This window comes from Melozone crissalis, unplaced genomic scaffold, assembly GCF_028551555.1.
Source record: "Melozone crissalis strain CALT ecotype California unplaced genomic scaffold, PUWL_Pcris_2 ptg000042l_1, whole genome shotgun sequence".
Taxonomy (NCBI): Eukaryota; Metazoa; Chordata; class Aves; order Passeriformes; family Passerellidae; genus Melozone; species Melozone crissalis.
This window is the reverse complement of record NW_026535820.1, coordinates 58,705,690-58,729,806: the sequence shown is the minus strand read 5'-3', so window position 1 is coordinate 58,729,806 and position 24,117 is coordinate 58,705,690. Positions and strand designations below refer to the sequence as shown.

At 40.3% G+C, this 24,117-nt stretch overlaps 1 protein-coding gene across 7 annotated transcripts in view; it reads right to left on the bottom strand.

Annotated features, from left to right (window-relative positions):
* The window catches only part of PHACTR1 (phosphatase and actin regulator 1), a 298,999-nt gene that overhangs the window by 48,214 nt on the left and 226,668 nt on the right, over positions 1–24,117 (bottom strand). For all 7 annotated transcript variants that reach the window (XM_054285281.1, XM_054285283.1, XM_054285280.1 and 4 more), the window contains 3 exons: positions 18,612–18,791; positions 17,387–17,593; positions 6,905–7,235 (listed from right to left, as the gene is read on the bottom strand). In XM_054285281.1, the coding sequence (XP_054141256.1) occupies positions 6,905–7,235; positions 17,387–17,593; positions 18,612–18,791 (718 nt within the window). The remainder of the gene's footprint in view (positions 1–6,904; positions 7,236–17,386; positions 17,594–18,611; positions 18,792–24,117) is intronic.

Below are 24,117 nucleotides of genomic sequence, written 5' to 3'. Positions count from 1 at the left end.
GGAAGAAGCTAAAACCTGGGGGGTTCGTTTGCTAATGGCACAGTTATATACTGGGAGGTGGACATAAAGATATCCCTTTCATGCCTCAGCTTTTTATCCAGCCAGGTGTTGAAGATCAATCAGAATTGGCGCTAACATCATATTTCTCTTGTCACAGGAGTGATTGATTATTTTCAGTATCTTATGAGAGGAAGACCTGTGGTGAGGACTGCTACTATCTAGCCCTGTTTATGTGTTGAATTCAAAGCCCTTTACCAAATAACATCAAGTAGGGAAACAGGAACATGAAGAGGTGAAGATCAAAGTCAAAGAAAAAGTGAAAAGAAAAGTCAGGAGCAGAAGTTGGGAAACCCAACCAGTTTTTATTGAAATAGCTCATGCTGCTTTTCCAGTATGAAATCAGAATGAAAGGACGGGCAGGCAAAAATGGTGGCAGCTCAGGATTGTGAGACAGCTGTAACTGCCCTCTCTCTGAAGTCCTGGCAGATGCAACAGCTCTATGAAAAATGGGCAACATTTGCCTGTGGGACACCCTCTCTATGTGAAACTCCCATTTTACTTTTCAGAAGAACATAGGTGTGAAAGCAGATGTTCTGGCCAAGTTGACCTTGAGGCACACCAACTTGGATCTGACAAGTATTGAGTGCCATCAATACCACAGGTGTTCTGAATCTTGAATAAAATGTATTCTTCTCTTTAAAAGATTTTCTACAGAAATCTGCTGAATCTACTATCTTCAACTTGAAACATTTTGCTTTCTTTTAACCCAAAAGTTAGAATGGACTGTTAAATGGCTTCCAGATAACATTCCAGAGAGTCTTTTAAAAATGCAGTTCAAGGGATATAATACTACTCCAAATATGCTTAGGGATTAAACAGAAGAAAAGGCTTCAGATCCTGTGAACAAACCATACCAACAAGCTGTTATCATCATCTTCAGCTTCAAATAAATAATTTTTTAATTCCAACATGTATTATTGCAGACTAACCAATAATGAGATACAGAGCTTTACTAGATTCCTTGAAGAGAAAAACTCATTTTTCTTAGTAATAGCCCATGTTTTGTATCACAAAGTAAGAGAGATTCATGAAGAACTGGCTTGCAAATTTTTGTATTGGACTTCAATGATTTTGACACAAAAAAAATTTTATCCCAAATGCAGTTTTAGAATCCATCAACTGAATTCTTATACTGACACATCAACACACTACAATCTTTAAAAAGTTTGAACTAACTTTTAATTTACTGAAATGCTTTCAGAAGTTTTATATTATGAACTTCATTAAATCTGTTTTCTCTGTAAGTTAATTTTTGAGTAAGTCTTTTAAAGAGGAAAGGAAGGAAATTCAAAAGCCTGGAATCAAATTTCTGAGAGAAACCATAATATTGTGAAATTCTGTTAACATTGCTAAAAAACACCCAAAACCTTCCAATTGCACCATGCAACCACTGGATCATTAATTTAATTTAAAAACAATACATACACAGAGAGCAAGTACAAATGAAAGGACCAAGAAGCAATTCAGCATCCAGGACTATTTGGTTCTTCCCTGTTCTGTGAAGATGGTTGTAGCTTACAGATGCATCCTTAAGGGTGTGTCCCCTTATGGGTAGCAGATATCAAAGTGATCCATCAATTTAGGTTATTGAGCAGATATAGGATGGCAACAAGATTTACAAGTTACCACAGAGGATTTTTATTTGAACTAGTGATCTAGAAATAGGCAGCTTCTCATCTCATTGTAAGCTTTCTGAATCATCCACTTTCTTGATAATACTACTTTCTATTTTAAGCCCCTCATTTTTCCTAGTGTTTTGTGTTGTTCTTGATTAAAATCAGCCCTTTCCACAGCAATTTGCCTAAGTCAGCTGTCTAAGCAAAGTGCTTATGAAATACATGCAGTACTGCAGTATATTTAAAAAAGACAAATCAAGGTCACAGGATATGTCCATTGTGTATAAATGACTCTGGGTCATTAGCAAAACTCCCACATGGTCAGGTGACTACACGACAAAGTTTTTTAGCTTTATTCACCAAAAGCACACTATTGTTTCAAAAAGCCCATTTTAAACCAGTTTTTTGTTTTGTAACAAAACCAGGGAAAAAAGCTACAGTTAAGCAGGTACTTGTTTTAAGAATATCTTAACTCGTGGATGTGAACAATTTGTAGCTCCCTAGTACAAGAACTTGCAATAACTGCTGCATCATCTGTACATAATCAAAACAGAAAAAAAAGTTACACCACTATAGATTACAATGGTTTTAGTGAGAAAATACTTCAATGAAAAACCACCTTTTAACCATATGAGTGACTCATGGTACAGAAAAAATTTAAAAAAAGAAAAAAGTGAAATACTTCCTGTAAAATCTAGTGTGAAAAATCTGCACACTTCTTGTCTATCATGCTAGGCCCTTTGATTTTGGAATAGAAGATTACATTTTTATCAGAATGTTTTCAGATCCACAGTACTTTTATGTACTTAGCAGTTAAAACAAAAGGTCTGAAAGAACTTCAAACCACTGTATTTACGTTTCTACTACAGGAACGTGTGTCAGAGAGAAGGCAGAGCTATAAATATTAAGTATTTCTATCCTTAGGCGATGCTAAAGTTTAGACAAGATGCAATTCTCTTGACAAGTTTTATGGAAGATAAATGTTTTCTGACTCAAATCTGTTTCGTAAGATTTACAAGACACTGGTGGTAATGTCTAATGCATTTCATTTCATAAATCTACAGTCTGAGGCTGAGCTGGGTGTCCCAGAGGAACTGGTCTCACACACAGTCTTTTTGGACACAGTGATTTTTCACTGCTCTGCCACAGAGGCAATTCTAGCCTGGAGTGAGATATTGCCACTTAACAGCTCTTTAGTACGTACATTGAACAAACTGAGCCCTGGATTCATCTGTGCCTGCTCCTGTACACGAGCCCACAGAGTAAATGAAATTAATTGTCACCTTTCCAGACAGGCTGAGAATTATACAGGCAAGGCAGAAAATCAGGCTGTTTCAGATGAAGAAACTGCCTCACTAAGTCAAAATTAGACACATTTCAGTGTCACAAGAGAGTCTCTAAGGCTTCCTTAGCCACTGTTCGTGATGCACAGCTTTGAGGCATGATCTTTCTTCTCAAATTCATTTTGGTTAGCAGGATGAAATCTGCGTATTTTGGTGGCAGGGCTTACCAGATTTTCATCAACTCCTAAAATGCAATGGTAAAAAATGATGTCCAAATCTAGAGTTTTACTTATGCTTGACAAACACCCTTTGGACTGAAGGGGAAAGTCATTTGCAGTAAGACACAAATTAGCAACAGAGGCTGCAGAAAAAAGGTTACATGGAAATTACACATATCTCTGTTTCAACTTTATCTACCATAAAACCGGTAATTTATCAGGGAAAATAGAGGCAACTGGCAGCATAAATGACATGTCATAATAGTCATACTATGACAAGGGGCAGATTGCCCTTCTGAGAATAGGTTATGAATAGACATTATGAGTACCAGAAAATGTTTGCAATCAAAAGCGTTAAGTGCACAAATGAACTTAATGTTCTATAATGTCTGTAATAAAATTTAATAAAAAAATCCAGGAATTAGCTCCCATTTTAAGTCATAAGAATAACTGTGACTTGAATAGCTATTGCATGCCTTTTAATGTACCTTAAGACATTAACTTATTAATACACACTAGATCTAGGTGAGGTAGTTACATGCAATCACTCCTGCAGAGGGGAAAATAGAGATAGAGAGACTCAGTAACTTTCTCAAGGTCAAAGACAGAAAAATCTGGCTTCCAAGTCTGTACAGAGGGAAAGCTCATTTTTCTCTGGCAAGCCTGTGGCTCATTGGCAAAGCACTGATTTCAACTATCATTCTTCAGATGTTGTTAGACTGCCTGAATTCCAGAGATCTTATCTGTGTAAGCAAAGAGTCCAGATTGCTAGAGGAAAGGAAGGTTTTAGCTTTTCATTTTTTGTTCATGTCCACACTCAGACACCTGGTGAACAGGAGAGTTGTAAGGTATAAGAAAAATTTACTGGACAGAATGAGAATTTGATAGAAACTGATTCACCAAATATCATTAGAGCTTAAATGACCTTGAGGAGCTTCCGCTGCACCAGGACCAAAGAAACTAGGTACAAGGAAGAAAAGGAAAAATTCTGGAAGGAAAAAAAAAAAATAGAGCTGAAAGCTGATCTGTGCTTGTCTATATGATCATCTCTTATTAAAATCAAAACACTATTCTAAAAAATCCCCCAAATTACCAGACTTGGCAGCATTATTACTGCAGCACCATGGCAATTATTCTGTAAAGTTGTAGGTTACTTTTGAGATAATGTCTGAGATCAGAAGGAAAAACCCCTTAGTATTCACCAGAAGCTGCCTCAGAGACTTAGCAGGCTCTCTCATCTCCTCAGGTTTGTTGACCCAACAGTAGTGGCCCAGTACTTTGCTAACTTGCAAGGAACAGCAAAGTGCAGGATGTCACTCCCTATCCTTTGCAGGCTACAGATGTGAGCACACTACCAAGCTCCAAACAGAGGAAGGAGATCTAGGATCTTTGCAATTTTAACAGGCCCTCAAGAATTTTGGGCTGATGTGTGCAATGACAAATACTGCAGTATTATTTCTCTGGAGTTTAATGCAGATTTTTACAATAAGGGAAAGTAAATAGTGTCAAAATAGTAGAAAACAGGGGCATTCAGTGCAAGTAATTGTCTCCCAAGTTAAATAAATACATTTAAAAAATCTACACAAATCTTCAAGCAAACTCGGCAAACCTATCTAGATCACAGTCTGGCTTGGAAAAAGCAAATGAAGAATTTAAGAGCAAGATCAGCTCCACAGAACTGTAAATGGTTTGAAATATTTTTACCTCTATATACTATAAAAATAACAATTGCTGATCATGACCTATTTTCTCCCTTGTGAATGCAGAAGTTATTGATTTGCTTTGACAAGGATCACAAACAAAGTACTCAATACGTTAATCTATGATTTAACTAACAGTTAATCAACATAAAAAAGGCTATGAAAAATCTGCCTGCAATATCCTGAACTAGGATTTATATTCATTTTAAATGTGAAATATCAGTACCCAACCTTTTCTTGTTTTCTTCTTATTAATTGCAAAAGGAAACAATTGCTTCACACTGGGACATGATTGCTTGCTTATTCCATTTTTAACAAGCAGCAGAGCTTCAGCTTCAAATTAATAGTTAAACCCAAACAGCATCACCTTCTTTAAATCAGTTAAATGTATTTGTAGACATAAACATGATGGATGACTAGAAACTGGAGCATTCATTGCTGTGGGGCAACAGATGCCACAGTGAAGTCATGCTCTGAGAGATGTCACTGGGCTCAGGATGACAAAGGGCCTTCTGCACACAGTGTGAGCCAGACATTAAGACGTCCAACATAAGCTGGGGACAGCATGGGCAGGCAGCCCCAACGGAGCCTTGGGGAGACAACAGCTATGCACTGTGCTTGGTGCATTGAATTTTGGGATGGTGTAGAGGCAGCAGGCCAGCCATACCGGCAATGTAAGAGGTAAACGGGTAATCACTGGGTATGGCAGTAGGGGACAATGTAGGGGAGGCAATGTGAGAGGTAAACGAGTAATCACTGGGTATGGCAGTAGGGGATACTCTTTCTATCCTACCTCTACAGCTCTTTCACAGACAGGAATAAGAATCTCCTTCATAGCCCTAGTAGTTTTTCCCCAGCTGAGAACTCCCCCATACTGTAGAAATATTAGCCCCATGATGTAATCACAGATGTGTCAGTATTCTGGCACTAAAATAAACTGGCAGTGTGAGACAGCCTCTGGTCTCCTGACTCTTTTTCAGGCAGTAAGTAGAAACTGCCATCAATAATCCAGTTGTTTCTGACTATGGAATATAATGAAGGTAGTTATCAGTTATCAGACAGAAATACTGGGGTAAATAATTAAGCATTTTTTCTCTTAGACCAAATATTTTGCCTTCCTGTATAACAGGATGATCTGATGGTCCTAGAACAAGGTGGCTACAAATCTGTCCTTGGTACTAAATAAAACACGTAATTTTTCATCCATCTTCCCTGTTCTGGGACTTTTTCAGTTTTGCTCTGCAAGGTGAAATAAATTTTCCAAAGCTTGCTGATGTTGCAGTCTATGAGGGAAGCTTGCATTTATACAACATGCTTCACTTATTCAGACTACTTGGAGAAACATTCAGAGATACTCATAAGTGACAATAACAAAAAACAGCGCCAAGGTGGGTAAGGCATTTCTGATCAAATGTTCTACCTCTTGCCAGATGCAAATGGCTAAGAAGGTAGCTGTTGTGGAATGAGTTAAATACTTACTTTAAGATCAAACACATAATTGAATTTAAATTAATTTAAGTAATCTAAATACTGTATTAAAACCCTTCTAAGTGACTTGTAGGAAGTCCACATAGATTGTTTCGAGCAAATTGGTAATACTAATCAGACACCCTGCTGGAGTGGCACACTAGATTCTAATTGCTCTTTTATGAATCCTGCTCTCCTTGCATTTAGCAATCCTCCACACAACTGGAGCTCTGCAGTTATGCCTCAGCAGTACCTACTGCAAGCCAGGCATGTCCTATTAAAATCTCCATTGGCTGTATTAACTACTTCCTTGAACGGGACAATGGTGTTCAGGAAATTTGGTCGTTATTTCCTTTCAGCCGCAAACTTGTCAAACAAGTCTGGAAAGGCTCTTCCTCTGCCTCTGTTTCTGCAGAAATGACTCTGCCCTGAAGCTGTTAGACCCCAGAGGAGACACCTCATTCAAGTCCTAGGAACATAACTCAAGTGATGCCTTCAATGCCGAGTTAGCAGGAATCAGTGCACACCAGTATGGAATGCTAAAAATGTTGGTCCATTACCTTTCTAGCCTGTGCATGGTCATGGCTAGCGTTTTGTTCAGTTCCTCGATCATGCGGCACCCTGAAGGGTGAATGGGCAACGTGCTGGACCCAGAAGGAAGGTGCTGGCTGTGGCTGCCGTACTGGAGCTGGTGCTGGTGAGCTGCTAACTGGGATGGCAGGACAGTGTGATGCTGCTGGGTCAAAGGCTGCTGGGAGCTCTTCTGCGTGGAATAGGATGAGAGAGAGAGGTCTGGCCCCCCTAAAGGCATGCAAATCATGACTTTCTTTGGAGGTAGTGGAGGTGACAGTTTAACTGGCATACAAGGCAGTTTCACAGGAGCGCCAGGATCTAAAAGAAAGAAAGAGAGCACAGGTGTTCATTTTCATGTCAGTAAGAAGGAGATGAGAGTATCTGCCTGGGTGAGCAGGTACAGAGGTTGCTACTCAACATAGGAGAGTGCACACCTGTTGTGACAGACAACTCCTATTGTATGCTCAGCATGGTCTCCAGAAAAACACTGTTGTTTTGCAGCATTCCTTAGTCTCACAAAAAAACATCCCAGGGCTGTGCATGCCCCTAATAAACACATTAAGCAATACTTAACAAGGCTTGTGGCATACTTTAAAGCCCTAATCCTCCAAAATAGCCCTGTGAGGTAGATGCAACTTCTTCCACTCAACAGGCACACAAATAGGGGGAGAGCAATTAGGATGAGAGCAATTCAGTGTCTGAAGTTACAGGATGACTCACCACCATCACTGCCAGAGCAAAAGCTCAGGGATTTCTGATCCATCTCAGCCACTGCAGTACAATTACTACAAGTCACACTTCTTACAGCTTTGACATGTGCAAAACATCTGGTGTAAAAAATTACATTACAGGGCCAAAGAGAAAAGAAATAAGGTTTGAATATACTAAACAGGACAGGTTTGGAAAAATGGAGGGTACATGAGGAGAAAAGTTAAAGGGCACTAGATTGTTAGGATTAATGCATTCTTTTGCAGAAGTGGCAGGCATTTTTCTCTGGACTCAATCACTGAATGTCACCTTTTTAACTCTATTTAAAATATTCACTGAAGCCCATAGTTCATCAGACAGGAAAAGACTTCACTGACTTCAATGAGAAATCAGTGAGAGGTCCACAAGCAAACCTCTCTTCCAGAACTCAACTGCAGAATGGAGATTTTTGGAGTTGCATTGTGAAATATTCTCAGAAGGGAAAAGAAGTAACATGAGGGCTAGTAGTTGAAAGATGGAAGGGGAAAATAGTCACAAACTATGCTAAAAGTGAAAGAGAGAGAAAATATATACACTGTGAGCAACAACTCTAAGTTTGTATCTAGGAGGAAGGCCAGGCCCTTTCCAGCCTGAAATACTGCACACATTTGTCTCCGCACTGTAGCTCTGTGGGTGAGGCTTGTATGACCTTTGGTCTCTTGCTGCTTCTGTCCACTCCTCTTGCTACAATATGATAAGAGAATTGCAGACTCTTTTGACCTGAAGAAGCTTGGGAGTTAGATGCTGCTCTCCAAAGTTCATCACTATTCTGAATGCTATCAGATTTCCATAGTCCTTCTCCAGACTATACAAACTGGTTCTTTTTGGTTTAAACTATCCTTTCCCCCCATTCCCTTCATTCTTTCCTTCTTCCTGGCTTGTTCTGGGTATTGCCTGGACTTCTATCCATATCTAATAGCCAGGGTACACAAGTTTGATATTAGGACTAGCAAGCAGTAACACTTTTTGAAAATGATTATGGATTGCAAGGTGAAAAAAGACCATGAGCTAAGTTCAGATATGTCTCTTGAGTTATTTTAGTGCTAGTCACATCTTCCACAGCATTAGTGGAAGATATTAGTGGTTTTGCAATGCTAGGAGCAACACATTGACAGTGTAAGCCTTCCCCCTCTCCAGAGTGTTTATAGGCTGCTACACAGAGGGGTTCAAGGGAGTGCAAAGATGAAATGCTGGGTGCTGGTTTTGGAGGGGATAGAGTTAATTTTCTTCACAGTGTCTGGTATGGGGTTGTTTTGTATTTGTGCTGAACAAAGTTTAAGTTGATAATATAGAGATGTTTTTGTTATTGCTGAGCAGGGCTTGCACAGAGCCAAGGCCTTTTCTGCCTTTTGAACTGCAACACAGTGGAGGGAAACCTGGGATGCATGGCAAGCCAGGACAGGCAATCCTAAGTGACCAAAGGAATATTCCAGACCATATGGTATCATGCTCAGCATGTATAGTGAAGGTAAGAAGGAGGAAGGGGGGAGATGTTTGGAAGGGGAGTGTTTGTCTTCCCAAGGAGCCATTACATGTGATGGGGCCCTGCCCTCCTGGAGATGGCTGAACACTGGCCTGCCCATGGGAAGCAGTGAACACATTCCTTGTTTCGCTTTGCTTGTGTGCATGGCTTTTGCTTTTCCTATTGAACTGTCTTTCTCTCAACTCATTCATTTTATCAGCTTGTCTGAATATGGTCCTAATACTTTTACCCTTCTGATTCTCTCCCTGACCCCACTGGTGGGGGAGTGAGTCAAGGACTAAGTGGGGCTTGGCTGCTGGCTGGGGTTACACCATGTTGTAGGGGTATGGAGAAAAAGCGGCCTTTCCACATTGCAGAGTGGAAGGGCTATAGAGAGTAGAATCCAAGTCTTCTGCCTTTCAATGTAATATTAAATCCACTTAATATGTTGTCTCTTCTGATGGCTCTATGAAGGCTGAAATTTAACTCATGGGTTTGCCAAAGCAGTAAAAGAAAAAAAAACAAACCACATTCAGGATTTTCTATTCAATCACACAAAAGGTCTTCAAGTCACCTTGTTTTTCTTACAAATATGTTATTTGCATACATTTCCTTTGTGTATCCTGCATAAAAGTACACACTCTTCAATTAAAGGTAAATAACAGAAAGAGTAAGGAGTAAATTATATAGAGCCCTGAGAATAAAGCTCCTATGGGATTTGTAGTAAAAAAAGTGGGTTTTTTCACACATTTATGCTTCAGGCAATTTTACTTCTAGAGCTTGTCCTGAATTACAAAGACTACACTAAGATCTGCACTTCCATTTTGACAAATACAGGTTGGTTTAAGATCCTTTTCTGCAGCATGTCAATTAAAGTCTTCATTTGACAGTGCCTGTGCCTGGATGCCCCATCACTCTGTGGCAGCCCTCCTTAATGGTGAATTCAAAGAGATCCCAACTGCAGGCATCTCTGTCTTTTGACAAAAGAATAACTGGAAGTATCATTTGTGTTTTCTGCTTTTTGGGATCCTGAAGATCAGAGCAATGTAGTTCAGGTATAAAGCAAACAGGAATCCTTCCTTCCTTCTTCTAAAGACAGTGAAAATTTCTTTTCTCATGCAAGTATTCATGCAGTAGAGTTGTGGCACAGGCACTACAGCTCTGGAATTGTACAGGAACACAAGTCTAGCTTAATTATCCTGAGTAGCCACATATTCATTCCAGCATGAATCAGATGCACACACTTTGGTTTTGACTCCACACAACAAAGGTTTGGGCCTTCAGTTTCCACTTAAATTTAAAGAAATGCTTCACATTAACATGTTTTCAATGGTATCAGTGCTGAGTGACTCCACTGGACACCTGCCAAAAATTGTGCCCATTATTTTTAATGTCCTCATTCAGGCTGACTGTGTTACACCCAGGTTCTTGAGCTTGTCTGAATATGATCTTAATACCAAAACAGACTCTTAGAAATGACCAGAGGCATTAAATCTACTTGTCTGTCCTCCACCTGCAGGAGAATTCTACTTTGTTTAAATAAAATGGTTAAAAGGAGAATGAGTACAATTTGCTGGGAAATGTAACTGTGTATCTTCATTGACATCAGTAATGGAGACCTTGGTATTGCAAGTTTTAATGTGTGGTCTGATCAGTGACTATGCTGAACAAGTGGGTCCTTGCCCAAATCCATGGGCTCTGGGAATGCTGTTGGGAACTGTGCTACCATCATCTACACTAAGGGACAGAACAATTTCTCCCTGCATGTAAGAGTGAGGTGACTGAGTTTTACAGTTCTTTCCTCTGTTTGTTTTAATTTCACAATGTACATGATTTATGAACCAGGGCTAGTAACAATTACTGTCTCCCCCATGGAATATACATCAGACATAGGCATCAGTAGATGAGTAAGAAGCTGGACAGGGGAAATAAGAACAAGGAATCTATGATAAGTTTCTTCTCAGTGAAACATTACCAGAGTATTAAATCATTGCACAAAGCACTCATAACTGAGAAGAAGCAAACTGTGTGAAGCCAGGTGTGCAAGGCTGATTAATCTCCTCTGGCTGAGGTTTTTCATGCTCAAGAGAATAATGAGCAATTTTGCAAGATGTTGGTTCCCAGTGGGGATGTGACCACTCAGCACTGTGTAATAACTTGTACGCTAGAGTTGATAAAAAAGACATCAACCTCTCCACTCCTGATGATAATAAATTACTTAAAAGACAGTTGTGGATGCCACAATATTTGCTACGCATCAGAATTCTGACAAGCAGGCCATCCCTTACTCTGTCCAGACAGATCATTTTGCTAACATCTGTAGTTACTGTATTTCTTTTGGGGTGTTCATGAGACAAATATATGTTTATTTGTTGCTCAGGTTTGCTACTATATGGTTCTTCTGAAGTGTTAGTAGTACACTGGAGCTGTGAACCATATACACCAAGTTTGATGCTTCTTAGTCACTGAACATGGCTGGAGAATTGCTCAGCACACACTGAAGACACAACTGCTGCAATGGAGTGCAAGGAACTTCTGGATGTATGGCAGCAAAGGTTGCTGCAGCAGGGGTTGTAGAATGGCCCATTAAAATCTTCAAATTCTGCCCAGCTCAACTACTTCATAGAGAAAGAGGACATGCCTGGGGATCCTGGGCTTGTGGCAGAGCTGGCTGTGTTGCTCTTTCTGGACTCCTTGCCAAATGTAAGGCAGTGCTGTACCCTGACAGCAAGGAAGGACAACAGACTCCCGGGTGGTACAAAAAGAAACACAGCCAGGAGATTCTGCTACTGATAGAAGGATTCCCTTCTATTCACCAGTCCTTAGACTGTATCTAGACTACAGTGCAAGCTTCGTATCCACCAGGAAAGATATCAAAAGAACAGAATGAGTTGAGCACAGGGTCACTGCAGTGGCTGAGGGTTAGAGCACCTGAAGTACTGAGGTATGTTCAGCTCGGAGCAAAGACAGCTTGTGAGGGGAACACTTAAGAGCAGCCTCCCAAGACCTAAAAGTTATCAATAGGGTGATACTCTTCAGTGGTGTGTGATGGGAGAAGTAAAGACAGTGGACAAAAGTGAAAAGAAAGAGGTTCAAGACTGGATTATAAGGAAAGTGCTTTCCCTGCCATGAAAAGAGGCAGTTAGTGGAACAGTTTTATCCAGACAGGTTGTACAGCTGGCATCCTCTGACGTTTTCAACACCCAGCTGGTCAAAAGCCTAAGCAATCTGGTCTGACCCCATACCTGGCTCTGCTTTGAGCAGGAGGTTGGATTTAAGACCTGCTGAGGTTGTTCCTCACCTGAATGACCTTATACTGTGACCTTTGCTGTACTGTATACAGCTAGTAAGTAATACAAGTAATACAGCTTGTCATAAAGTTAATGAGATACTCTTTAAATTCCTTCTAAGTAATTAATTATATAAAATAATGTGCAAAAAACCCCCTCAAACCAACAAACAGTGCAAAAAACAGTGTGGCCTGTTGAGGGAGCTCCATGGGGTGATGTGCCTGATATTTACTGGCCCCATTTGGACAAGTAACTTTTGCTTTTTCAGGTCTTCTTTCCTGTAATCACTTGTGCCTAAATGGCGAGAGTCTCTTTTCTTGTTTCAATGAGTTTTTGAGAAGTCAAAAACTGTTCTCAAAGGTTTGCCATGCATCTCCTGCTGACTATAGCAAGATCTGCAGCCGTGTCTTTTGGGGAAGATTTGAGACGGAATTCTTTGCTGTTCTTCTGTACCACATAAGCATTCAAGATTCAGGTTGAATATGGAGAACAAAAGCAAGGCATGATTATCCCTAAAGGTTGAAAAGTATAGCTCTGCATGAATTCCTGTGCAGGGCCTTGGAAAGGGTTTCAAAGACGAGAAGATTTCCTGATGCCTGTATGTGATATGTACTCCTCTCCAGGAAGAAGCACAGAGAGGAATTATAGAGGGAGAAAATGCACCAGGGTCCAGTTTCCATGAGAACCTGGTGAAGGAGAACTGCTTTTGCTCTGCTGCTTCTCCCTTGTCCTGCAGTGAGAGAACTGTCCATTGTCTTCATGTGAATGTAACCTCCCTTCATGAATGCAGCCTGCCAGAGCAGACAGCTGGAGGTAACATCACTGTGGAGGAAGCTTCTGGATTATGCCTTGGGCTCATCTACAGGGAGTCTTCTGATACATATGTGACTACTGCATTATAAAATATTCCAGAGTATTTACTGGACAAATTGTAGTTGTAAAAACTTTTACAAAGTTGTCACTCATAACCAGCTGTGTGTTGGCAAGGCACCAGGACCCCAGGCATTCGTGCTCTCAAACCTCATTCTTGTCTTGTCTGCATTGTAAGAAGCAAATTTCGAGGATTTTTAATATTTTGTACCCTATTAAATATTTGCCTCTAATTATAAATTAGTTCTGAGTCTACACAGACATAACTAGAAAGTCCAATATCAGAACTAAAAATGTGCTATGTGTCTCTTCAAAATATTGAATTAAAAAAAGCAAAAGAATGCAAAAAGCATAAATGGAATAGATATTGGCCAGATATAACCAAAGCTACATCCTATTCTAATATTAGGCTGAATTTTGGCTCAAACAGACTCAAGTGCTCCTGAGATCCCATCTTAATGGCACATATTTTGTGCCCTGGTGTTTTAGGAGCTTTATGGGTTATTGGTGATTCAGTTGAAAAATATCTAATTAATTTTAGAAAGCATTATCTGCTCTGGTGAAAATTAACAGCTTAATGAATCAAGATCAAAGGGAACTTTACAACACTGGGGTCTATCAAATCAGACATGCATAGCAGTCCTCTCACTTGACCATTAAAGATTTTTTGATTAACTGGGCACTTGAACACCAGAACCCCAATTAAATTTGGTCCCAGGTAAATATTTCAACTCTTCCTAAATTTTCAGTGAAGGAAGCTAGAAGTGTCCTAAATGCCTGGGTTCTGCACATGAATATCAGAGAAATAAAACAACAAAAGAAATTCTGTCTTGTGAACATTGTCTCGTACTAATCAGTCTAATGCTAATCATGTTTGAAAACCAGGACAAGGCTCACCAGGAGGTGACTGGCCAACAGGACATGCAGAGCAGTGAAACAGTGGTAACAAAATGGTTAAGGCTCATGTTTTTCTCCTGGAGTTGCCTTTCTTCTAGGGCTTATGTGAGCACTTCCACACCCAGTGCTGTGACAGGGATGTTCCCTGTGGAGGCAGCACCATCAAGACTACAGGACATGGCGTGAGGAAAAGCATGGAGCATCTTCTGCAGCAGTGTTGGTACCACCCCCAGTGGCTGCCCTGCCGTCTGCTCTTGGCTCTGGCACTGTTTCTATACTGTCTCATCCCTACAGAGCCTCAGCCTTGAGAAGAAGCATGCCAAGGCTGTGTGATTTATATTTGCTAGAGGCAATTCTCTCTTCCTTCCACCTTTAAATGGATTTTTTTTTATTTCCATTCACCACAAAATTAAATGTGCTCTTACGTGTTTATTTAGGTCTGCTCTTTTATGTGCATTTCTTATCAATTGAAAGGCCAATCTTTGTCTTGGCACAGGCAGATAGATATTTGTGATGGCTCAAAATGCTTTCAGAGGAAAGGAATGTTTCTTTTCCATTTCTAAAACCTGTAATAAATTCTTTGTCAAGCCCTGCAAGTCAGTCTGCATAACTTTTTTAAGAACTTTGGAATCTTTTCACAGCAAGAGGTGGTCTGACTTTTTTCCCTCAAGGTTTGTTTTTAAAATATTTTTCCTTTTTGTTTTCCTCTGACCACGTCTGCAGTGATTTTTTAATATATGTTTGTACAAAACATCTTTCTATTAAATAGATACACTTCTGTACACATATACATGCATATACATATATATATATGTAGACAGAAGTTGAGTTGCTTCTCCCTTTTCACATGTGTACCTGAACCCTTCACAGGATCACATCTCCTCTCATAGTCTTTTGAAAAGAACTACCAGACCATTAAACCTCTGTCACTCTCCACTAGCTATGCCTGATATGTTTTAATTTGTCCTTCAACCTTCTCAAAAATTCTTCAGTAGAAAACTGTGTATTCAGCAAGAAATGAAAAGTTTTCATTTTGAATGCCAGAGTTCAGATTTTGCTTGTTTTCTCACTCCCAAGCAGAGGATGTCTCTGGAGTAATTAGAAAAAGAATAGCATTAATTCTGCTTCTCACTGAGGAGGATGCTTCATTAGGATTGATTGCTCATTTCCAAAGATTGTACATGGCTAATATAATTACCACTGGAGAACACAAGGCACTGAGCAACACTTATATCCTTTGGACCACCAAAGTAAATGGACCCTTTAGAACAAGTTGAATACTTTTATTTATAAGGAATGTATAAGTGAGGGTTTCAGTACCAGCAGGAATACTGTCAATCAAATTATGGCTCTATGACTAAATTTGAGTCTCCTTTCCTTTACCCTGAAGGTTTTGTACACGCATGTACAAGAGTCTAGCTATATGCACATACAAGACTTTATATAGGACTGGATGAGACGTCAGTGAAGGCCACCACAAGAGGCCACACCAGAGGGGTCACAGTTCTGTTTCACTTCCATTGGAAAGTCACCACCATCAAGCAACTCACTTATGCTGATAACTTGAGCCTGATTCTACTTCACACAAAATTTCCAACTGCAGAAAACCAAAACTACTCCAGAAGCCCTCATCCTTTGATTCTTCTGGTATCTGTTACAAAAGAATGGCTTATGAACCAAGGACCTGGGTTTTTTCCTATGTTACTCCTATATTTTCATTTCTTCCACGTTGGCCTCATTTCTGAACAACTTCTTGTGATAGGGACAGAGTTTTATGGGAGATCACAGGAAGCTGGTTTTGTCCTTAGGTGAAGCCATGAATACTGCTACCTGGCCTTACAGGCCACAGGACCACTCATTCAGTTTGTAGCAAAGGGCAAGATATTAACTATTATGTGCAGATTTTGGCAGGTAAGAAAGTAAAGAGGTTTCACATAAAATGTACAAAACTATACAGGACAAAAAAGTGTGGTCATCCAAACAGAAACATGAAGAGACTACGTAGAGATGAGAGAAAACCAGAACATGTTCTTTCCTAATGAGCACTTTCCTGATATAGATATTAAACCTGAATAAAATGGGTGTTAACTGTCTGAAAAGAAAATCTACAATACATAAATGTGGGCAGAGCATTTCTCACATCAGTTCTGAAAATATCAGGGCAGGATTAAGACAAGATCAACCCAGGGCAAGACTGGTAGCTGCCCCACTACAAAGACGAACCACACCTCATATTCAACTCAGGATGTTGAGATGCTGCCTGCTGTGCAGCAGCTTCAATTATGAGCACACTGTTCAAAAGGTGCAGGCAAGCATTTAGGGAAGCTATTTTGGTCAGCATAAATATAGCCATCCTTTGCTTCAGCAGTTGAAATGAGAGACTGGGAGGAGGAGACACACCTACCCTCCTTCCACATTCACCTAGAACTCTGAATCCCAAAGAGCCTGGACACTTGTGAAAACACGTGGAACACAAAACAGAGCCTGTGTTGTTTACGGTTGCTACCTTCCATGCAGTGAGAGCTAAACTGCAGCATAAAGCACAGGACATCAAAATCCTGGTGATGGGGAATTGGAGCTGGACTCGCCAGTGGGAGGGGACTAGTCAGAGCAGGGGTGGAAAGGGGGAGCAGTTTGGAAGATAATACTGAGGCAAAATGGCAAGAAGTCATGGGACAGAATTACCTGTTTAAGGATCAGGGGCAAGTCAAAGACAAACATATAGAAAGATACAGGGTGTGTGGAGGGAGACCTGCCCATATGGCAGTCGAGGGGACAAGCAACAAATTGCAAAAGGAGAAATCAAAACTCTCCCTTTCCCCTCAACTCTCACGCCTTTCCTCATTAAGGGCATTTAAAGATATCCTAGTATTTTTCTGATACTTCCTTTCCCATCAAAGCACATCCTGCAATTTCAGTGGTGATGGTAACTCTTGATGAATAAGGGTGAGGAGGGTTAGGAAATGCCACAGCGGTCTTAAGCAATTAGAGCTGAGAGGGGAAGTGCTCCTGCAGCAACCTTGATGAAGGTGCAGTCTGAAGATTTCACGATCCCTGCCCTAGGTACAGTATGTACATCACCAGCACACACACAAGTGCAAACAGAGTTACAGAAAGAGGAAGAACATTGAGAACCTTGCTACAAAGGCAGCTTTTCCTATAAGGGAAACGGTGGGGCTGAGGGTCCAGGAATACCTACTTACCAGTTAAGTGGCTGGCAATCCTGGCAATAGGTTTAGGAGGCAGGGCAGGGGGCTGTTTGAGGAGGGACAACTGTTTCACTGGGGTGTCCTCATGGTCTCCAGGGAAAGCGGCAGATTTTTTGGGGGGAAGTAGCAGGACTGGCTTAGCTGTAGGATCTTGGGGCAGGAGGACGCCGGATTCATTGGATGTGGGGCTCTCTTCAGACACTGGAGGACACAACCACATCATAGACGCAACAACGTTACGAGCAAAGCAGCAGCAGATACGGCCGAAGTCAGACAAGAAAAGCAGCACAGCAATGCAGATTAGGAATGACTCATAGATTTCACTCAAACATCGTATAACGTAGAAAGGAGGAAAGAAGGAAAGAAAGAAAGAAAGTAAAAGAGAAAGAGTAACACACATCTACACAACAGCCAAATTTCCCATTACTTCTGAGAGAAGCCAGCTCCCATCCAGGCTGGGTAGTACTTCCACATCAGAAACACAAATCAGGTTTTATAACGTCTCTGATGGTCTGTCACCACAGCTTGCCTAGGACCAGATATGTTAACAGGTGGTCTGTAAACTTACCCTGTTAAATGTAAAAAACACCTCATGGGGCCTACTCTCTTTTGAAAAGGCTGCATAGCTGCGCAAGATCACGGATGACAACTTCTACTGCTCACTTTTCCTCACTTGACCTTTGTCCACAACTCTCAGCAGCACAACCTGATGCAGAAAGAGGAGCTAACCTAGATGTAGAGCATAGCTGTTTCCCTGCACAGGCTGGGGAAGAAGAGCAGCCAGCCTCACCCAGGGCAGAGCAGCTGACTCTGTTAGTTACTGACAGATGTGTGGTGGCAACTACAGACAGCACCATGGGGCAGGTAGAGGGCACAACGTTGTACCCCAGGGCTCAAAAGTGTTGTAAGCTCTCTGCTCGAGAGCTCATTGGTATATCTGAGATGTAGACAGAGAGCTGGAAAGCTGCTTTTACATGTTCACAAAGTGCCTCACTCTGAGAGAGGTTACTTGCCTAGAGGTAGAGGTTAATTCTCCATCATGTCAGTCAAAATTTCTTGTGGAGCATTCAGTGACAATCTCTATACTGTCACCTCCTTCTACACCAGAAGACCTTCATTTTGACAAGGATTTCTCGGGGCTAAACACCAAATGTTAGCAGTCAAAAACTTGTTTCAAACAGCTTAGAGTATCTACACCATAACATAAATGAGATGTTACCTGTCCCATCCATGATCTCTGTGGTTGGGAGCACCTCATATGAGCAGGGTTCCACAGATGCTGGGACTGACTCCAGTTCTGCTAGGGCTGGCAGGGACACCTGGCTGGAGCTCAGCCCAGAGCCCAGAGGCTGTCCATTCTCCAAAGCTCCTTCTTCATTTGGTATGGAAAGTTCCCCATCTGTTCATAGTCAGAGGAAAGAAGAATGGCAAATAAATAAATAAAATGCAGACAGAATTTTGAATTAAATCTATTTCCATTTAGATTGTTTTCAAATGAGGAACTTAGACTGAGATCTTCTCTATACACATGCACTGGGTTTACGTGGAAATGTTTTGACAGCAGGGGGTCTACATGGGTGACTTCTGTAAGTAGCTGCCAGAAGTTTCCCCCATGTCTGATGGAACCAGTTCCAAGCTGGACCCACTGCTGGCCACGGCTGAGCCTATCAGTGATGGTGGTAACACCTCTGGGGTAACATATAATTTAAGTCAAATATCTGTATTCATCTTTTGCTCTACCCTGGAATGGTCATTATGAACCGTGGTCTAAGCTGGTTGATTCCTGACCATCCTTGACCCACATAGACATGCAGTCCCATCCAATGCAAAAAAAAAAAAATCTGTTTTCCCTCTCTTTGTTAAATCTGGGAAGTCAGGAATGACAGTAGGCTGGAAATAAAGAATATTAATACATACTGTATATAACATTTTAATATTAATAACAATAATTATTAGCTTTCCCCACGCCAACTTTTATGCTGTAAGGGACACAAAATCACAGGGATATGTCCCTATTTTACATAAAAATAACCACATTTTATGTAAGGAAGAGAATATTTTTTTATTTGCCTGATGTAAAGTCTTGATACTGGGGTATATCAGATTCCATTTAGAAAGCCTGTTTTTATAGTTACTAATAATATCTCCTCTATCTGAGCAAAATTTCTGTGACAGCAGCTAGCATTTTCTTTCCTATCAAATATCCCTTCACATTAGAAATAATAAAGAGCAGAAGAAAGGATTCAGATTATTCTCTATGGTGTCAACCTGTATGATTTTTATCTCTGAACTTGTTAAGCACAGCACTCGGGTACCTGGAGGCAGTGACTACATGGACATCACAATTAGAGTTCTATAAAGCAAAGTGTTCAGCCCCTATGGTTACAAATGGAAACCTGAAAATATAACTGAAATGTGACCTGTAAAATTAAAAACCAACAGGCAAATATGCAGAACTTGATTTTACTATTTAAATTACTTCTAAAAATGAAACTCAGGATTTCAGAATATGCTTTTAGATTTTTGGGCACCACTGATTAGCCATATGTAGCTCAATGTATTGAGTGGAGATGTACATCAGTAAAATAAGTGCACATTTTCCCCTCACAGGGCTAACAAATCACTTTGGAAAACAATACTGAAAAGATAAAAAAGTCTCATTTTGGTGCTAGTATACAGCAATTAACAAGTCTGAAAATACATTAGCTGATAACTATTCAGAATAATGTTTCTGCCATTTAAAGCTTCTCTACAGCAAGTGAAGATGGTCTCCTGTTTATTTTGGAATTATTATGAATACCGAGGTTTTGACTTTCTTGGTTTTGTTGGAGGCGTTTTGGAGCCCAGAGAGCTATTATGGTAGTGCAGTCACATCATACTAGGCTGAAACCTGACCCATGACTTTGAGAGATCAACTGAGCTAGCTAAAAGGTGGCAACATGAATTAAACCTATGGGCTTGGGCCAAGTGTTTTTAGCGCAAACTCCTTTCTAACTGCTGTGCCCATTCTATTCAAAGCTGTTTACCTTCCTAGGCAGCAAAAATAAAAAAAAAATTCAGCCAGTATGTAAGCTGAACATTTTTTTACTTAGCTGTTTGGGTAGAAATGCTGTGTACTCTATGCTGGCTCTGTCTCCCTTTTATAAAGATATGTTTGGGATAAGGATTAATGTTCTCTCAGTCCCCGGTTTCATGAAAGAGTGTAACTGTTTCTTATGTAGGGCATCTGCTTCTTGAATGAAAGGCAGCGACTGTGTCCAGCAATATATTCATTAATTCAGTGCATTAATTCAAACTAAATGTGACTGTAACTATGAGAAAAGTATGCACGACAAACCCAGCAATGTTTGCTTTTTGGAGGGATGACTACACATTCTTCATGAAGTGAGATGCCTATTGTAATATGCTGAGCACCTTGAAATCCTACTGTCTTAAGCGTGCTATGTACTTCTCAAGGTATATTAGCATGATTTAAAAAAACAACATTTGAATGACCCATGAAGACCTACAATTGCAAAAAAAGTAAAATGTAAGATAAAATTTTGGCTTTTACCTTTTGTCTTAATACTAATGCATGGCATCTTTCTGTACTGACAGTGTAACCTTTTTTAATCTTACATCTGAATAGCTTTAATCTTGATTTAGAGTCTAAAGCTTGTCCTTGGATTTGAATGAAATCATCAGACATGGCACAGAATCATGACTGAAATATACACCCTAAATCAGGTACTGCTTAAAGAAAAACTACCTGGAGAGTTGCTCAAGTACAGCAAACAGATCAAAGATGTGGAAAAAATAATTTGTACAGGAAAGAGTATCTCAGTATGAATTAATCCTGCATCAGAGATATGCTTGACAACCAGATACAAAAGGCAAATTACTTATTATTTTCAAAGTATTAAAGCTATTCCAGTTGGCTGATATACAAATGAAAAGAATCCTGGTAATGCAATTATTACATATACGAGGATGAACTTATCTGTTTTCAGGAACTGGCTATGAGTTTAAAGTTAACTTTGCACAGTGATAACATATGTAGTCTTTTGTTCTCAGACTTGCTAAATCCTTTGCTGTTTTCACAGTGTCTGGTGCTACTTAGTGGAAAATGACTAAGTCCAGGAGCTTTAATAACATCAGCTGTGCGTGAAACTGAACGGGTCCATGAGGGAGTAGCTTGACCTCTGCAGCAAGAGGGCACATGAAGGCTGCTCTTCCTTCTCTTACTCAGGAGACTCTGCACACCTGAGGTCACTGAAAAAACAGGACCTCAGAGGAAACTCTCTTATGCAAAGGACTCTGCCCAGGCACTTTGATTCATCTCAGCATGTGAAAGCACAGCATGGGACAAAGGCCCAGAGATACACAGATGATGTCTTCAAAACCTGTGGCTCCTAAGCATGGTTTGTACTCCTGAACACCTGCATTTTCCACTCTCAGGTACTTCTAAAACATTGCCTGGTGTGAAGCAGCCCACAGTGCATCACACTGACTGGCACAAACCAGTCTTGTTGTGTTCCCCCCTTTGTAGCTCTGCCTACCCTCTCACTGTGTCTTTTACTCTGAGCTACCTTGGACTACCAAACTTTTTGCATATCTGAAAAGTGCCATGCTCATGCATTCCTTCTACAGAAGACTGGCTATGGGAGTCAATATGGACAAGTTGAAATCCTGGATTAATTTTTGGAGAGGGTAATTTCCTTCAATACTTGTCTGCTCTCAAGTAGACTGTCCAAACAAGAAATTCTTGATGACAAAGACTAGGAAGGGCAGAATAAAATTCATTGTCATTCTCTGCCATGACCCCAAGGGTGGGAAATGGAAAATTGGGTGTTCTTGTATGTGGTCAAGACCTGCCCCTGGAACTGTTTCCTAGCCTTGGTGGCTACCTTAGAGCAGTAGCTGGGATCCTGCACAACTTCAGCACCTAAGCAGACCCCTGATTTTGTGGGATCCCATGGAGTTTGAGACAGGCTACTTCTGGAGGAGTTCAAAACTTTTCAATTTCACTGCAGCACAACTGGCTCTCCAGTGGCTGCCATGCCTTCCTGCTGCTTTACCAAAGCCACTTCTTCAAGTTTGTTCTCACATATTGTCACAAAATCTGCTTTAGCGCATAAGTGCAACATGTCCAAATCCTGTCAGGACTTAGGCTACCTGAAATTTAAGTCTAAATCCATAATTTTAATTACATAGAGCATATTAAAATACAAGAATATAAAAGATGAAGACTGCCCATGTTTCCTTGGAAAACCATTGCAACATTGCCTTTGGCATAAGTAATTGGTGCATATTCATATTCAGAAATTTCTCACTACAGGCAATCTCATCTACATTCAGAAAGAAGAAGAGCTATCAAAATACTACAAGTAGATTTAGTTCTTTGACCAGGAGCATGAAACAGTGGGCAATTCTAATGACATATGTTTTTGGGACGGTTACACCTTCATGTGGAAATCAAGGTCTGCTCCTACGTGTAGGAGTGATGGCAAAAATATGAGTTCCTCTAAATGTTGAGGTATGTTCTATGATGCAGGTGGAAGATGTGTTTTTAACCTCTCAGGACTATCTGCCCACAAATTATAAGAACAGCAGGAGCTTAATCAGATACTTCTTCAACTTAATATTTTCCGAAAGTACAGAGTATTTGAAAAAATTATAGCCTTTGCCTACATTTTCAGAATACTCAAGTCACAGAGCCCTGGAAATGGAAGATAACAGAAACTGATTCTGATGTGAGTTTGGCCCTTAGTAAGGAAGCGCTCTCTGCAGTTCAGTCAGGAGCACCTTCAGGTGACTAATTTAAATGTGGGGGTCACTGAAATAATAACAGCATTTCTTGTTTTCCAAATGTAGCAGCTGGACTGCAGTGACACTGCTATGTGTGAGTACTGTGACTTACTGCACTCTGATAGTTTTCACCTGCTGGGTGACACAAAGTCCTCTGAAAAGCCAGCAAATCCTGAAGCAAACAGGTCAGAGTGTCACCTTAAACAGCAGGCAAACAAACCAGCTAATTATGCTTTTCTTCAAGGTAGAAGATTTGACAAAACCAACACTAAACACAAGGCAAAAATTCTTGTTCTTGGGTCAATCTGCCTGCACTGTTTCCTTTTATTGGTATGGGTTTTTAAAGAAAGAAAAAGCCAAAGTTACTCACAGGCCTGCTTTGCCCACCTCTTAGGAAAGGGAGATAAAGAGATTTACACCTATTGTCTCTGCAAGATGCCTCTTGGCATGGAAGGTGCTACCACAATCAAATAAAGCGTTCTACCAGGAAATGCTAAAGGTCTGTTGTTTTCTCGAAGGATTAGAGGTTACCTAACAGGAATTACAAAGAAAATGTAACTTCCACTTAAGGTTGTCAATGAAAAAAATCCTTCATTAGAATTACTCTCAGATTATTACACCACTGAAGGAAATAATGCTTTTGCTCTACACATCTTGCCTTGTTCACATCCTTGTATCATCACAGCTGCTTGAGTACTGCTGCTATCCTTGTGTATTACCACCTTCTTCTCTGCCCTACCTCCTTCTATTCATATCAGCTTTGTAAAGGTGAAAAATCACTATAAAGAGGAAATAATTTCTTTCTTTCAAATACCTACAGACAACTTACAATTTGCCTCACAAGATGACACAGAAGTTTTCAAACTACATCATTTGATCAAGAGGAATAAAAAAACTGTAGTGCTTTGGTAGCAATAGAAGAGGAATCTTCTCAAGTT